This window comes from Coregonus lavaretus, assembly GCF_964263955.1.
Source record: "Coregonus lavaretus genome assembly, contig: HAP1_SCAFFOLD_413, whole genome shotgun sequence".
NCBI lineage: Eukaryota > Metazoa > Chordata > Actinopteri > Salmoniformes > Salmonidae > Coregonus > Coregonus lavaretus.
Window position 1 is genome coordinate 146,759 of NW_028164202.1, and position 15,556 is coordinate 162,314.

Sequence of the window (15,556 nt, forward strand, 5' to 3'; positions counted from 1 at the left end):
TGTCATGTGACCGTTTGTCTGAAACTGATGTGTTGATGCTGTCTTGGTTCAGGTCTCTTTATCTTAACGACACTAACCAGATTTAATAAAGGTTAAATCAAATCAAAAGTACCGACCTGTTTAGGTAGTTGACCATGGCGCTGCCAGACAGAGAGCCGGTGATGCTGGCCCCAGCCAGCGCCATGGTGGAGGCGTTCTCACTCAGGTTGTCCCTCGTGGCGCCCATCCGGTCCACGTGGCTCCCGCTGGCACTCAGACTGCTGGTCATACCTCCCACGCTGCCCTCTCCGATGCTGGGGTTGTTCCTCGTGTCCGCCACAGAGGTCGTGTCTGAGGAGACAGGGGAGAGAGGAGTTCATCAGAGACGCTCTTAAAAAAAAAAAAAAAAAAAAAGACAAGACTCCCCCATTTCCCCCCCAGAGCAGTGGTTTCCAACTCCAGTCCTCCATTACCCCTAACAGCCAAACTCAGGTCCTGGAGTTGGGCTGTTGGGGGGGTACTGGAGGACTGGAGTTGGGCTGTTGGGGGTACTGGAGGACTGGAGTTGGGCTGTTGGGGTACTGGAGGACTGGAGTTGGGCTGTTGGGGGTACTGGAGGACTGGAGTTGGGCTGTTGGGGGGTACTGGAGGACTGGAGTTGGGCTGTTGGGGGGTACTGGAGGACTGGAGTTGGGCTGTTGGGGGGGTTCTGGAGGACTGGAGTCGGGCTGTTGGGGGGTACTGGAGTTGGGCTGTTGGGGGTACTGGAGGACTGGAGTTGGGCTGTTGGGGGGGTACTGGAGGACTGGAGTTGGGCTGTTGGGGTACTGGAGGACTGGAGTTGGGCTGTTGGGGTACTGGAGGACTGGAGTTGGGCTGTTGGGGGTACTGGAGGACTGGAGTTGGGCTGTTGGGGGTACTGGAGGACTGGAGTTGGGCTGTTGGGGGTACTGGAGGACTGGAGTTGGGCTGTTGGGGTACTGGAGGACTGGAGTTGGGCTGTTGGGGTACTGGAGGACTGGGGTTGGGCTGTTGGGGGGTACTGGAGGACTGGAGTTGGGCTGTTGGGGGGTACTGGAGGACTGGAGTTGGGCTGTTGGGGTACTGGAGGACTGGAGTTGGGCTGTTGGGGTACTGGAGGACTGGAGTTGGGCTGTTGGGGTACTGGAGGAGGGCTGTTGGGGTACTGGAGGACTGGAGTTGGGCTGTTGGGGTACTGGAGGACTGGAGTTGGGCTGTTGGGGTACTGGAGGACTGGAGTTGGGCTGTTGGGGTACTGGAGGACTGGAGTTGGGCTGTTGGGGTACTGGAGGACTGGAGTTGGGCTGTTGGGGTACTGGAGGACTGGAGTTGGGCTGTTGGGGTACTGGAGGACTGGAGTTGGGCTGTTGGGGTACTGGAGTTGGGCTGTTGGGGTACTGGAGGACTGGAGTTGGGCTGTTGGGGTTACTGGAGGACTGGAGTAGGGCTGTTGGGGGTACTGGAGGACTGGAGTAGGGCTGTTGGGGGTACTGGAGGACTGGAGTAGGGCTGTTGGTGGACTGGAGGACTGGAGTTGGGCTGTTGGGGTACTGGAGGACTGGAGTTGGGCTGTTGGGGGGTACTGGAGGACTGGAGTTGGGCTGTTGGGGGGTACTGGAGGACTGGAGTTGGGCTGTTGGGGTACTGGAGGACTGGAGTTGGGCTGTTGGGGTACTGGAGGACTGGAGTTGGGCTGTTGGGGGGTACTGGAGGACTGGAGTTGGGCTGTTGGGGTACTGGAGGACTGGAGTTGGGCTGTTGGGGTACTGGAGGACTGGAGTTGGGCTGTTGGGGTACTGGAGGACTGGAGTAGGGCTGTTGGGGTACTGGAGGACTGGAGAAGGGAACCACTACTCTACACTATTGAAAAACAGGAGGATGGAGACTTTATTGTCAAGGCTTCGGCAGCAAGGCCTTTCTCTTGTCGGTTCACTGCATTCTATGGCCTTTGCAGATCTTCTAGAAAAGACGTCAAACCCTTTAGACAACAGACAACTGGCAGAACATTCCCTTAGACAACAGACAACTGGCAGAACATTCCCTTAGACAACAGACAACTGGCAGAACATTCCCTTAGACAACAGACAACTGGCAGAACATTCCCTTAGACAACAGATAACTGGCAGAACATTCCCTTAGACAACAGACAACTGGCAGAACATTCCCTTAGACAACAGACAACTGGCAGAACATTCCCTTAGACAACAGACAACTGGCAGAACATTCCCTTAGACAACAGACAACTGGCAGAACATTCCCTTAGACAACAGACAACTGGCAGAACATTCCCTTAGACAACAGACAACTGGCAGAACATTCCCTTAGACAACAGACAACTGGCAGAACATTCTACTTTAGAGAGTCAGAGCTCATCAGAGTCCAGTCACAATTAGTCAGCTACCACAACTGATTCAGACTAAACACATGAGGTTCCTCAGTGTGTGTGTGTGTGTGTGTGTGTGTGTGCTTGTGTGTGTGCGCTTATGTGAATGTGTATGTGTGTGTGCGTGTATGTGTATGTGTATGTGTATGTATGTGTATGTGTGTGTGTGTGTATGCGTGTGTGTGCTTGTGTGTGTGACGTACCGGTAGCTTGCGCCCCGCTCCTTACGTTCATCTCGTTCTCATCGTCAAACTCGATGCGGACTCCTTTCCCGTTACCGGCGGAGACACCACAGCCCCCGCTGCGACACAGAGAGATGGGCACCACACCGTACACGTACGCCAGCATGATGGGCACACCGATGCCTGGACACACACACACACACACACACACACACACACACACACACACACAGAGAGAGAGAGAGAGAGAGAGAGAGAGAACGTGAACCACCTCACACCCTCAGGAGGGACAGTAGACAACAACCAGAGGCCACTGTGTCTCCTAACAGCACCGTCAGTCACTACTTCCTCATCTTAACAACCAGAGGCCACTGTGTCTCCTAACAGCACCGTCAGTCACTACTTCCTCATCTTAACAACCAGAGACCACTGTGTCTCCTAACAGCACCGTCAGTCACTACTTCCTCATCTTAACAACCAGAGGCCACTGTCTCCTAACAGCACCGTTAGTCACTACTTCCTCATCTTAACAACCAGAGGCCACTGTGTCTCCTAACAGCACCGTCAGTCACTACTTCCTCATCTTAACAACCAGAGGCCACTGTGTCTCCTAACAGCACCGTCAGTCACTACTTCCTCATCTTAACAACCAGAGGCCACTGTGTCTCCTAACAGCACCGTCAGTCACTACTTCCTCATCTTAACAACCAGAGACCACTGTGTCTCCTAACAGCACCGTTAGTCACTACTTCCTCATCTTAACAACCAGAGGCCACTGTGTCTCCTAACAGCACCGTCAGTCACTACTTCCTCATCTTAACAACCAGAGGCCACTGTGTCTCCTAACAGCACCGTCAGTCACTACTTCCTCATCTTAACAACCAGAGGCCACTGTGTCTCCTAACAGCACCGTCAGTCACTACTTCCTCATCTTAACAACCAGAGGCCACTGTGTCTCCTAACAGCACCGTCAGTCACTACTTCCTCATCTTAACAACCAGAGGCCACTGTGTCTCCTAACAGCACCGTCAGTCACTACTTCCTCATCTTAACAACCAGAGGCCACTGTCTCCTAACAGCACCGTCAGTCACTACTTCCTCATCTTAACAACCAGAGGCCACTGTGTCTCCTAACAGCACCGTCAGTCACTACTTCCTCATCTTAACAACCAGAGGCCACTGTGTCTCCTAACAGCACCGTCAGTCACTACTTCCTCATCTTAACAACCAGAGGCCACTGTGTCTCCTAACAGCACCGTCAGTCACTACTTCCTCATCTTAACAACCAGAGGCCACTGTGTCTCCTAACAGCACCGTCAGTCACTACTTCCTCATCTTAACAACCAGAGGCCACTGTGTCTCCTAACAGCACCGTCAGTCACTACTTCCTCATCTTAACAACCAGAGGCCACTGTGTCTCCTAACAGCACCGTCAGTCACTACTTCCTCATCTTAACAACCAGAGGCCACTGTGTCTCCTAACAGCACCGTCAGTCACTACTTCCTCATCTTAACAACCAGAGGCCACTGTGTCTCCTAACAGCACCGTCAGTCACTACTTCCTCATCTTAACAACCAGAGGCCACTGTGTCTCCTAACAGCACCGTCAGTCACTACTTCCTCATCTTAACAACCAGAGGCCACTGTGTCTCCTAACAGCACCGTCAGTCACTACTTCCTCATCTTAACAACCAGAGGCCACTGTGTCTCCTAACAGCACCGTCAGTCACTACTTCCTCATCTTAACAACCAGAGGCCACTGTGTCTCCTAACAGCACCGTCAGTCACTACTTCCTCATCTTAACAACCAGAGGCCACTGTGTCTCCTAACAGCACCGTCAGTCACTACTTCCTCATCTTAACAACCAGAGGCCACTGTGTCTCCTAACAGCACCGTCAGTCACTACTTCCTCATCTTAACAACCAGAGGCCACTGTGTCTCCTAACAGCACCGTCAGTCACTACTTCCTCATCTTAACAACCAGAGGCCACTGTGTCTCCTAACAGCACCGTCAGTCACTACTTCCTCATCTTAACAACCAGAGGCCACTGTGTCTCCTAACAGCACCGTCAGTCACTACTTCCTCATCTTAACAACCAGAGGCCACTGTGTCTCCTAACAGCACCGTCAGTCACTACTTCCTCATCTTAACAACCAGAGGCCACTGTGTCTCCTAACAGCACCGTCAGTCACTACTTCCTCATCTTAACAACCAGAGGCCACTGTGTCTCCTAACAGCACCGTCAGTCACTACTTCCTCATCTTAACAACCAGAGACCACTGTGTCTCCTAACAGCACCGTCAGTCACTACTTCCTCATCTTAACAACCAGAGACCACTGTGTCTCCTAACAGCACCGTCAGTCACTACTTCCTCATCTTAACAACCAGAGGCCACTGTGTCTCCTAACAGCACCGTCAGTCACTACTTCCTCATCTTAACAACCAGAGGCCACTGTGTCTCCTAACAGCACCGTCAGTCACTACTTCCTCATCTTAACAACCAGAGGCCACTGTGTCTCCTAACAGCACCGTCAGTCACTACTTCCTCATCTTAACAACCAGAGGCCACTGTGTCTCCTAACAGCACCGTCAGTCACTACTTCCTCATCTTAACAACCAGAGGCCACTGTGTCTCCTAACAGCACCGTCAGTCACTACTTCCTCATCTTAACAACCAGAGGCCACTGTCTCCTAACAGCACCGTCAGTCACTACTTCCTCATCTTAACAACCAGAGGCCACTGTGTCTCCTAACAGCACCGTCAGTCACTACTTCCTCATCTTAACAACCAGAGGCCACTGTGTCTCCTAACAGCACCGTCAGTCACTACTTCCTCATCTTAACAACCAGAGGCCACTGTCTCCTAACAGCACCGTCAGTCACTACTTCCTCATCTTAACAACCAGAGGCCACTGTGTCTCCTAACAGCACCGTCAGTCACTACTTCCTCATCTTAACAACCAGAGGCCACTGTCTCCTAACAGCACCGTCAGTCACTACTTCCTCATCTTAACAACCAGAGGCCACTGTGTCTCCTAACAGCACCGTTAGTCACTACTTCCTCATCTTAACAACCAGAGGCCACTGTGTCTCCTAACAGCACCGTCAGTCACTACTTCCTCATCTTAACAACCAGAGGCCACTGTGTCTCCTAACAGCACCGTCAGTCACTACTTCCTCATCTTAACAACCAGAGGCCACTGTCTCCTAACAGCACCGTCAGTCACTACTTCCTCATCTTAACAACCAGAGGCCACTGTGTCTCCTAACAGCACCGTCAGTCACTACTTCCTCATCTTAACAACCAGAGGCCACTGTGTCTCCTAACAGCACCGTCAGTCACTACTTCCTCATCTTAACAACCAGAGGCCACTGTGTCTCCTAACAGCACCGTCAGTCACTACTTCCTCATCTTAACAACCAGAGACCACTGTGTCTCCTAACAGCACCGTCAGTCACTACTTCCTCATCTTAACAACCAGAGACCACTGTGTCTCCTAACAGCACCGTCAGTCACTACTTCCTCATCTTAACAACCAGAGGCCACTGTGTCTCCTAACAGCACCGTCAGTCACTACTTCCTCATCTTAACAACCAGAGGCCACTGTGTCTCCTAACAGCACCGTCAGTCACTACTTCCTCATCTTAACAACCAGAGGCCACTGTGTCTCCTAACAGCACCGTCAGTCACTACTTCCTCATCTTAACAACCAGAGGCCACTGTGTCTCCTAACAGCACCGTCAGTCACTACTTCCTCATCTTAACAACCAGAGGCCACTGTCTCCTAACAGCACCGTCAGTCACTACTTCCTCATCTTAACAACCAGAGGCCACTGTGTCTCCTAACAGCACCGTCAGTCACTACTTCCTCATCTTAACAACCAGAGGCCACTGTGTCTCCTAACAGCACCGTCAGTCACTACTTCCTCATCTTAACAACCAGAGGCCACTGTGTCTCCTAACAGCACCGTCAGTCACTACTTCCTCATCTTAACAACCAGAGGCCACTGTCTCCTAACAGCACCGTCAGTCACTACTTCCTCATCTTAACAACCAGAGGCCACTGTGTCTCCTAACAGCACCGTCAGTCACTACTTCCTCATCTTAACAACTAGAGGCCACTGTGTCTCCTAACAGCACCGTCAGTCACTACTTCCTCATCTTAACAACCAGAGGCCACTGTGTCTCCTAACAGCACCGTCAGTCACTACTTCCTCATCTTAACAACCAGAGGCCACTGTGTCTCCTAACAGCACCGTCAGTCACTACTTCCTCATCTTAACAACCAGAGACCACTGTGTCTCCTAACAGCACCGTCAGTCACTACTTCCTAATTTTAGTGTATTAGAGAAGAAACATAGAACTCAGTTTTAAAGGAAACTAATGATTTAACATTAGGTGAACTTCAATGAAAAATGCAGCAATGGCAAACAAAAACAAATCAATAAGCTTTATGAGTCTCTCAGACAATCATCGGCCAACCTTGCCAGACAGGAAGCTACAGTTGTTCAGTGTTACAGGTTGTCAAGGAAAACAGAAGTGTTGTTCCCAACCGGGGAAGCCACAAAGCTTGTGGTCAGTAGTATTCTTGGTGTAAAGCTACACAGTAAAGTGTACTGACCGACAGAGACGGCTGCCACCACGGGGGACATGAAGACAGACAGAGTGACTCCTCCTGCTATCACCAGGTTCCTCCTGTGAGGAGAGATGTCCTTCCCTTCATAGCGGTTATGGATCTGAGAGACAAACAGACGGGTTAGAGGTCAGGGGTTATGGATCAGACAGACAGACAGGGGTTAGAGGTCAGGGGTTATGGATCAGACAGACAGGGGTTAGAGGTCAGGGGTTATGGATCAGACAGACAGGGGTTAGAGGTCAGGGGTTATGGATCAGACAGACAGGGGTTAGAGGTCAGGGGTTATGGATCTGACAGACAGGGGTTAGAGGTCAGGGGTTATGGATCTGAGAGACAGGCAGGGGTTAGAGGTCAGGGGTTATGGATCTGACAGACAGACAGACAGGGGTTAGAGGTCAGGGGTTATGGATCAGACAGACAGGGGTTAGAGGTCAGGGGTTATGGATCAGACAGACAGGGGTTAGAGGTCAGGGGTTATGGATCTGACAGACAGACAGGGGTTAGAGGTCAGGGGTTATGGATCAGACAGACAGGCAGGGGTTAGAGGTCAGGGGTTATGGATCAGACAGACAGGGGTTAGAGGTCAGGGGTTATGGATCAGACAGACAGACAGGGGTTAGAGGTCAGGGGTTATGGATCAGACAGACAGACAGGGGTTAGAGGTCAGGGGTTATGGATCAGACAGACAGACAGGGGTTAGAGGTCAGGGGTTATGGATCTGAGAGACGGACAGGGGTTAGAGGTCAGGGGTTATGGATCAGACAGACAGGGGTTAGAGGTCAGGGGTTATGGATCTGACAGACAGGGGTTAGAGGTCAGGGGTTATGGATCAGACAGACAGACAGGGGTTAGAGGTCAGGGGTTATGGATCAGACAGACAGACAGGGGTTAGAGGTCAGGGGTTATGGATCAGACAGACAGACAGGGGTTAGAGGTCAGGGGTTATGGATCTGAGAGACGGACAGGGGTTAGAGGTCAGGGGTTATGGATCTGACAGACAGGGGTTAGAGGTCAGGGGTTATGGATCTGACAGACAGGCAGGGGTTAGAGGTCAGGGGTTATGGATCTGACAGACAGACAGGGGTTAGAGGTCAGGGGTTATGGATCTGACAGACAGACAGGGTTAGAGGTCAGGGGTTATAGATCTTCTTTAACCGGTATTTTGACAGGGAAGTCCTACTAAGACTAGGGTCTCTTTTCCAGATGAGCCCTGCATAAACACAACCAATACATACAGTACACTATGCAATATACACTATTACAAAACATATTAAAACATACCTCTTCCCTTTTTCCACATTTTGTTACGTTACAACCTTATTCTAAAATGGATTGAATAAATAAAAATCTTCATCAATCTACACACAATATCCCATAATGACAAAGCGAACAGGTTTTTAAAAATTTTAGCAAATTTATAAAAAATAAAAACAGGTACCTTATTTACATAAGTATTCAGACCCTTTGCTATGAGACTCAAAATTGAGCTCAGGTGCATCCTGTTTCCATTGATCATCCTTGTGGTGTTCATACAACTTAATTGGAGTCCACCTGTGGTAAATTCAACTGATTGGACATGATTTGGAAAGGCACACACCTGTCTATATAAGGTCCCACAGCTGACAGTGCATGTCAGAGCAAAAACCAAGCCATGAGGTCGAAGGAATTGTCCGTAGAGCTCCGAGACAGGATTGTGTCGAGGCACAGATCTGGGGAAGGGTACCAAAACATTTCTGCAGCATTGAAAGTCCCCAAGAACACAGTGGCCTCCATCATTCCTAAATGGAAGAAGATTGGAACCACCAAGACTCTTCCTAGAGCTGGCCGCCCGGCCAAACTGAGCAATCAGGGAAGAAGGGCCTTGGTCAGGGAGGTGACCAAGAACCCGATGGTCACCCTGACAGAGCTCCAGAGTTCCTCTGTGGAGATGGGAGAACCTTCCAGAAGGACAACCATATCTGCAGCACTCCACCAATCAGGCCTTTATGGTGGAGTGGTCAGACGGAAGCCACTCTTCAGTAAAAGGCACATGACAGCCCACTTGGAGTTTGCCAAAAGGCACCTAAAGGACTCTCAGACCATGAGAAACAAGATTGTCTGGTCTGATGAAACCAAGATTGAACTCTTTGGCCTGAATGCCAAGCGTCACGTCTGGAGGAAACCTGGTACCATCCCTACGGTGAAGCATGGTGGTGGCAGCATCATGCTGTGGGGATGTTTTTCAGCGGCAGGGACTGGGAGACTAGTCAGGATTGAGGGAAAGATGAACGGAGCAATGTACAGAGAGATCCTTGATGAAAACCTGCTCCAGAGTGCTCAGGACCTCAGACTAGGGCAAAGGTTCACCTTCCAACAGGACAACGACCCTAAGCACACAGCCAAGACAACGCAGGAGTGGCTTTGGGACAAGTCTCTCAATATCCTTGAGTGGCCGAGCCAGAGCCCGGACTTGAACCCAATCGAACATCTCAGGAGAGACCTGAAAATAGCTGTGCAGTGACGCTCCCCATCCAACCTGACAGAGCTCGAGAGGATCTGCAGAGAAGAATGGGAGAAACTCCCCAAATACAGGTGTGCCAAGCTTGTAGCGTCATACCCAAGACGACTCGAGGCTGTAATCGCTGCCAAAGGTGCTTCAACAAAGTACTGAGTAAAGAGTCTGAACGCTTATGTAAATGTGATACTTCAGTTTTTGTATTTTTAATACATTTGCAAACCTGTTTTTTCTTTGTCATTATGGGGTATTGTGTGTAGATTGATGGATTATTTTTATTTAAATCCATTTTAGAATAAGACTAAAAAAGTCAAGGTCTGAATACTTTCAGAATGCACTGTATTAAGAAAAATACATTTATCAACATAGAGGTCTCTGATCATTACTCTGAACTGACTAAGGGGGACCAGAACATCTCATTTCAGAGATCTCTATGAGATGTTCCACATAAAGGGCCCCAAAAAACTAAAATCAGCTTTACCCAACTCTGTAGAGACAGAGACAGGGTTAGAGGCAGGGGTTATGGATCTGACAGAGACAGGGTTAGGTCAGGGGTCACTGTACTGTGAGGAGTACCATGACTCTAGACTTACTAAAAACACATTACATGAGTGATGCAGTGGTTGGTTATTGGCTAGCTCTGGTTATATCTATTGGCTAGCTCTGGTTATATCTATTGGCCAGCTCTGGTTCTATCTATTGGCCAGCTCTGGTTCTATCTATTGGCTAGCTCTGGTTCTATCTATTGGCTAGCTCTGGTTATATCTATTGGCCAGCTCTGGTTCTATCTATTGGCCAGCTCTGGTTATATCTATTGGCTAGCTCTGGTTCTATCTATTGGCCAGCTCTGGTTCTATCTATTGGCCAGCTCTGGTTCTATCTATTGGCTAGCTCTGGTTCTATCTATTGGCTAGCTCTGGTTATATCTATTGGCCAGCTCTGGTTATATCTATTGGCCAGCTCTGGTTATATCTATTGGCTAGCTCTGGCTACATCTATTGGCTAGCTCTGGTTATATCTATTGGCTAGCTCTGGTTATATCTATTGGCTAGCTCTGGTTATATCTATTGGCCAGCTCTGGTTATATCTATTGGCCAGCTCTGGTTATATCTATTGGCCAGCTCTGGTTATATCTATTGGCCAGCTCTGGTTATATCTATTGGCTAGCTCTGGTTATATCTATTGGCTAGCTCTGGTTATATCTATTGGCCAGCTCTGGTTATATCTATTGGCTAGCTCTGGTTATATCTATTGGCTAGCTCTGGTTATATCTATTGGCCAGCTCTGGTTATATCTATTGGCTAGCTCTGGTTCTATCTATTGGCTAGCTCTGGTTATATCTATTGGCTAGCTCTGGTTATATCTATTGGCTAGCTCTGGTTATATCTATTGGCCAGCTCTGGTTATATCTATTGGCTAGCTCTGGTTCTATCTATTGGCTAGCTCTGGTTATATCTATTGGCTAGCTCTGGTTATATCTATTGGCTAGCTCTGGTTATATCTATTGGCTAGCTCTGGTTATATCTATTGGCCAGCTCTGGTTATATCTATTGGCCAGCTCTGGTTCTATCTATTGGCTAGCTCTGGTTATATCTATTGGCTAGCTCTGGTTATATCTATTGGCTAGCTCTGGTTATATCTATTGGCTAGCTCTGGTTCCATCTATTGCCAGCTCTGGTTATATCTATTGGCTAGCTCTGGTTCTATCTATTGGCTAGCTTTGGTTCTATCTATTGGCTAGCTCTGGTTATATCTATTGGCTAGCTCTGGTTATATCTATTGGCTAGCTCTGGTTATATCTATTGGCTAGCTCAGGTTATATCTATTGGCTAGCTCTGGTTCTATCTATTGGCTAGCTCTGGTTATATCTATTGGCTAGCTCTGGTTATATCTATTGGCCAGCTCTGGTTATATCTATTGGCTAGCTCTGGTTATATCTATTGGCTAGCTCTGGTTATATCTATTGGCTAGCTCTGGTTATATCTATTGGCTAGCTCTGGTTATATCTATTGGCTAGCTCTGGTTATATCTATTGGCTAGCTCTGGTTCCATCTATTGCCAGCTCTGGTTATATCTATTGGCCAGCTCTGGTTCTATCTATTGGCTAGCTCTGGTTATATCTATTGGCTAGCTCTGGTTATATCTATTGGCCAGCTCTGGTTATATCTATTGGCTAGCTCTGGTTATATCTATTGGCTAGCTCTGGTTATATCTATTGGCCAGCTCTGGTTCTATCTATTGGCTAGCTCTGGTTATATCTATTGGCCAGCTCTAGTTATATCTATTGGCTAGCTCTGGTTCTATCTATTGGCTAGCTCTGGTTATATCTATTGGCTAGCTCTGGTTATATCTATTGGCTAGCTCTGGTTCCATCTATTGGCTAGCTCTGGTTATATCTATTGGCTAGCTCTGGTTCTATCTATTGGCCAGCTCTGGTTATATCTATTGGCTAGCTCTGGTTATATCTATTGGCTAGCTCTGGTTATATCTATTGGCTAGCTCTGGTTATATCTATTGGCTAGCTCTGGTTCCATCTATTGGCTAGCTCTGGTTATATCTATTGGCTAGCTCTGGTTATATCTATTGGCTAGCTCTGGTTATATCTATTGGCTAGCTCTGGTTATATCTATTGGCTAGCTCTGGTTATATCTATTGGCTAGCTCTGGTTATATCTATTGGCTAGCTCTGGTTATATCTATTGGCTAGCTCTGGTTCCATCTATTGGCCAGCTCTGGTTATATCTATTGGCTAGCTCTGGTTCTATCTATTGGCTAGCTCTGGTTATATCTATTGGCTAGCTCTGGTTATATCTATTGGCTAGCTCTGGTTATATCTATTGGCTAGCTCTGGTTATATCTATTGGCTAGCTCTGGTTATATCTATTGGCCAGCTCTGGTTCTATCTATTGGCTAGCTCTGGTTATATCTATTGGCTAGCTCTGGTTATATCTATTGGCTAGCTCTGGTTATATCTATTGGCTAGCTCTGGTTATATCTATTGGCTAGCTCTGGTAATATCTATTGGCTAGCTCTGGTTATATCTATTGGCTAGCTCTGGTTATATATATTGGCTAGCTCTGGTTATATCTATTGGCTAGCTCTGGTTATATCTATTGGCTAGCTCTGGTTATATCTATTGGCTAGCTCTGGTTATATCTATTGGCTAGCTCTGGTTATATCTATTGGCTAGCTCTGGTTATATATATTGGCCAGCTCTGGTTCTATCTATTGGCTAGCTCTGGTTATATCTATTGGCTAGCTCTGGTTATATCTATTGGCTAGCTCTGGTTATATCTATTGGCCAGCTCTGGTTATATCTATTGGCTAGCTCTGGTTATATCTATTGGCTAGCTCTGGTTATATCTATTGGCTAGCTCTGGTTATATCTATTGGCTAGCTCTGGTTATATCTATTGGCTAGCTCTGGTTATATCTATTGGCCAGCTCTGGTTATATCTATTGGCTAGCTCTGGTTCCATCTATTGCCAGCTCTGGTTATATCTATTGGCTAGCTCTGGTTATATCTATTGGCTAGCTCTGGTTATATCTATTGGCTAGCTCTGGTTATATCTATTGGCTAGCTCTGGTTATATCTATTGGCCAGCTCTGGTTATATCTATTGGCTAGCTCTGGTTCCATCTATTGGCTAGCTCTGGTTATATCTATTGGCTAGCTCTGGTTATATCTATTGGCTAGCTCTGGTTATATCTATTGGCTAGCTCTGGTTATATCTATTGGCTAGCTCTGGTTATATCTATTGGCTAGCTCTGGTTATATCTATTGGCTAGCTCTGGTTATATCTATTGGCTAGCTCTGGTTCCATCTATTGGCCAGCTCTGGTTATATCTATTGGCTAGCTCTGGTTCTATCTATTGGCTAGCTCTGGTTATATCTATTGGCTAGCTCTGGTTATATCTATTGGCTAGCTCTGGTTATATCTATTGGCTAGCTCTGGTTATATCTATTGGCTAGCTCTGGTTATATCTATTGGCTAGCTCTGGTTATATCTATTGGCTAGCTCTGGTTATATCTATTGGCCAGCTCTGGCTATATATATTGGCCAGCTCTGGTTATATCTATTGGCTAGCTCTGGTTATATCTATTGGCCAGCTCTGGTTATATCTATTGGCCAGCTCTGGTTATATCTATTGGCTAGCTCTGGTTATATCTATTGGCTAGCTCTGGTTATATCTATTGGCTAGCTCTGGTTATATCTATTGGCTAGCTCTGGTTATATCTATTGGCTAGCTCTGGTTATATCTATTGGCTAGCTCTGGTTATATCTATTGGCTAGCTCTGGTTATATCTATTGGCCAGCTCTGGCTATATATATTGGCTAGCTCTGGTTATATCTATTGGCTAGCTCTGGTTATATCTATTGGCTAGCTCTGGTTATATCTATTGGCCAGCTCTGGTTATATCTATTGGCTAGCTCTGGTTATATCTATTGGCTAGCTCTGGTTATATCTATTGGCTAGCTCTGGTTATATCTATTGGCCAGCTCTGGTTATATCTATTGGCTAGCTCTGGTTATATCTATTGGCTAGCTCTGGTTATATCTATTGGCTAGCTCTGGTTATATCTATTGGCCAGCTCTGGCTATATATATTGGCTAGCTCTGGTTATATCTATTGGCTAGCTCTGGTTATATCTATTGGCTAGCTCTGGTTATATCTATTGGCCAGCTCTGGTTATATCTATTGGCTAGCTCTGGTTATATCTATTGGCTAGCTCTGGTTATATCTATTGGCTAGCTCTGGTTATATCTATTGGCTAGCTCTGGTTATATCTATTGGCTAGCTCTGGTTATATCTATTGGCTAGCTCTGGTTATATCTATTGGCCAGCTCTGGCTATATATATTGGCTAGCTCTGGTTATATCTATTGGCTAGCTCTGGTTATATCTATTGGCTAGCTCTGGTTATATCTATTGGCCAGCTCTGGTTATATCTATTGGCTAGCTCTGGTTATATCTATTGGCTAGCTCTGGTTATATCTATTGGCTAGCTCTGGTTATATCTATTGGCTAGCTCTGGTTATATCTATTGGCTAGCTCTGGTTATATCTATTGGCCAGCTCTGGCTATATATATTGGCTAGCTCTGGTTATATCTATTGGCTAGCTCTGGTTATATCTATTGGCTAGCTCTGGTTATATCTATTGGCCAGCTCTGGTTATATCTATTGGCTAGCTCTGGTTATATCTATTGGCTAGCTCTGGTTATATCTATTGGCTAGCTCTGGTTATATCTATTGGCTAGCTCTGGTTATATCTTGGCAGGCTGGAGGGGGAATTCTACAAACTGATATCACTTGCTGTCTGTTCATATAAAACAAGCCTGTGTAATCATTGACTTGACCTGCTGTCTGTTCATATAAAACAAGCCTGTGTAATCATTGACTTGACCTGCTGTCTGTTCATATAAAACAAGCCTGTGTAATCATTGACTTGACCTGCTGTCTGTGTTCATATAAAACAAGCCTGTGTAATCATTGACTTGACCTGCTGTCTGTTCATATAAAACAAGCCTGTGTAATCATTGACTTGACCTGCTGTCTGTGTTCATATAAAACAAGCCTGTGTAATCATTGACTTGACCTGCTGTCTGTTCATATAAAACAAGCCTGTGTAATCATTGACTTGACCTACTGTCTGTGTTCATATAAACAAGCCTGTGTAATCATTGACTTGACCTGCTGTCTGTTCATATAAAACAAGCCTGTGTAATCATTGACTTGACCTGCTGTCTGTTCATATAAAACAAGCCTGTGTAATCATTGACTTGACCTACTGTCTGTGTTCATATAAACAAGCCTGTGTAATCATTGACTTGACCTGCTGTCTGTTCATATAAAACAA

The 15,556-nt window shown here is 47.0% G+C and overlaps 1 protein-coding gene across 1 annotated transcript in view; it reads right to left on the bottom strand.

The window, feature by feature from the left end:
* Positions 1 to 97: 97 nt before the first annotated feature.
* LOC311117329 (E3 ubiquitin-protein ligase RNF19A-like) overlaps positions 98 to 15,556 on the bottom strand; it is a gene marked incomplete at its 3' end in the record, with an annotated part of 38,066 nt that continues 22,607 nt past the window's right edge. The window contains exons 5-7 of the mRNA XM_084192291.1: positions 7,191 to 7,305; positions 2,587 to 2,748; positions 98 to 330 (exon numbers count right to left, since the gene is read on the bottom strand). Of these exons, the coding sequence (XP_084048417.1) occupies positions 98 to 330; positions 2,587 to 2,748; positions 7,191 to 7,305 (510 nt within the window). The remainder of the gene's footprint in view (positions 331 to 2,586; positions 2,749 to 7,190; positions 7,306 to 15,556) is intronic.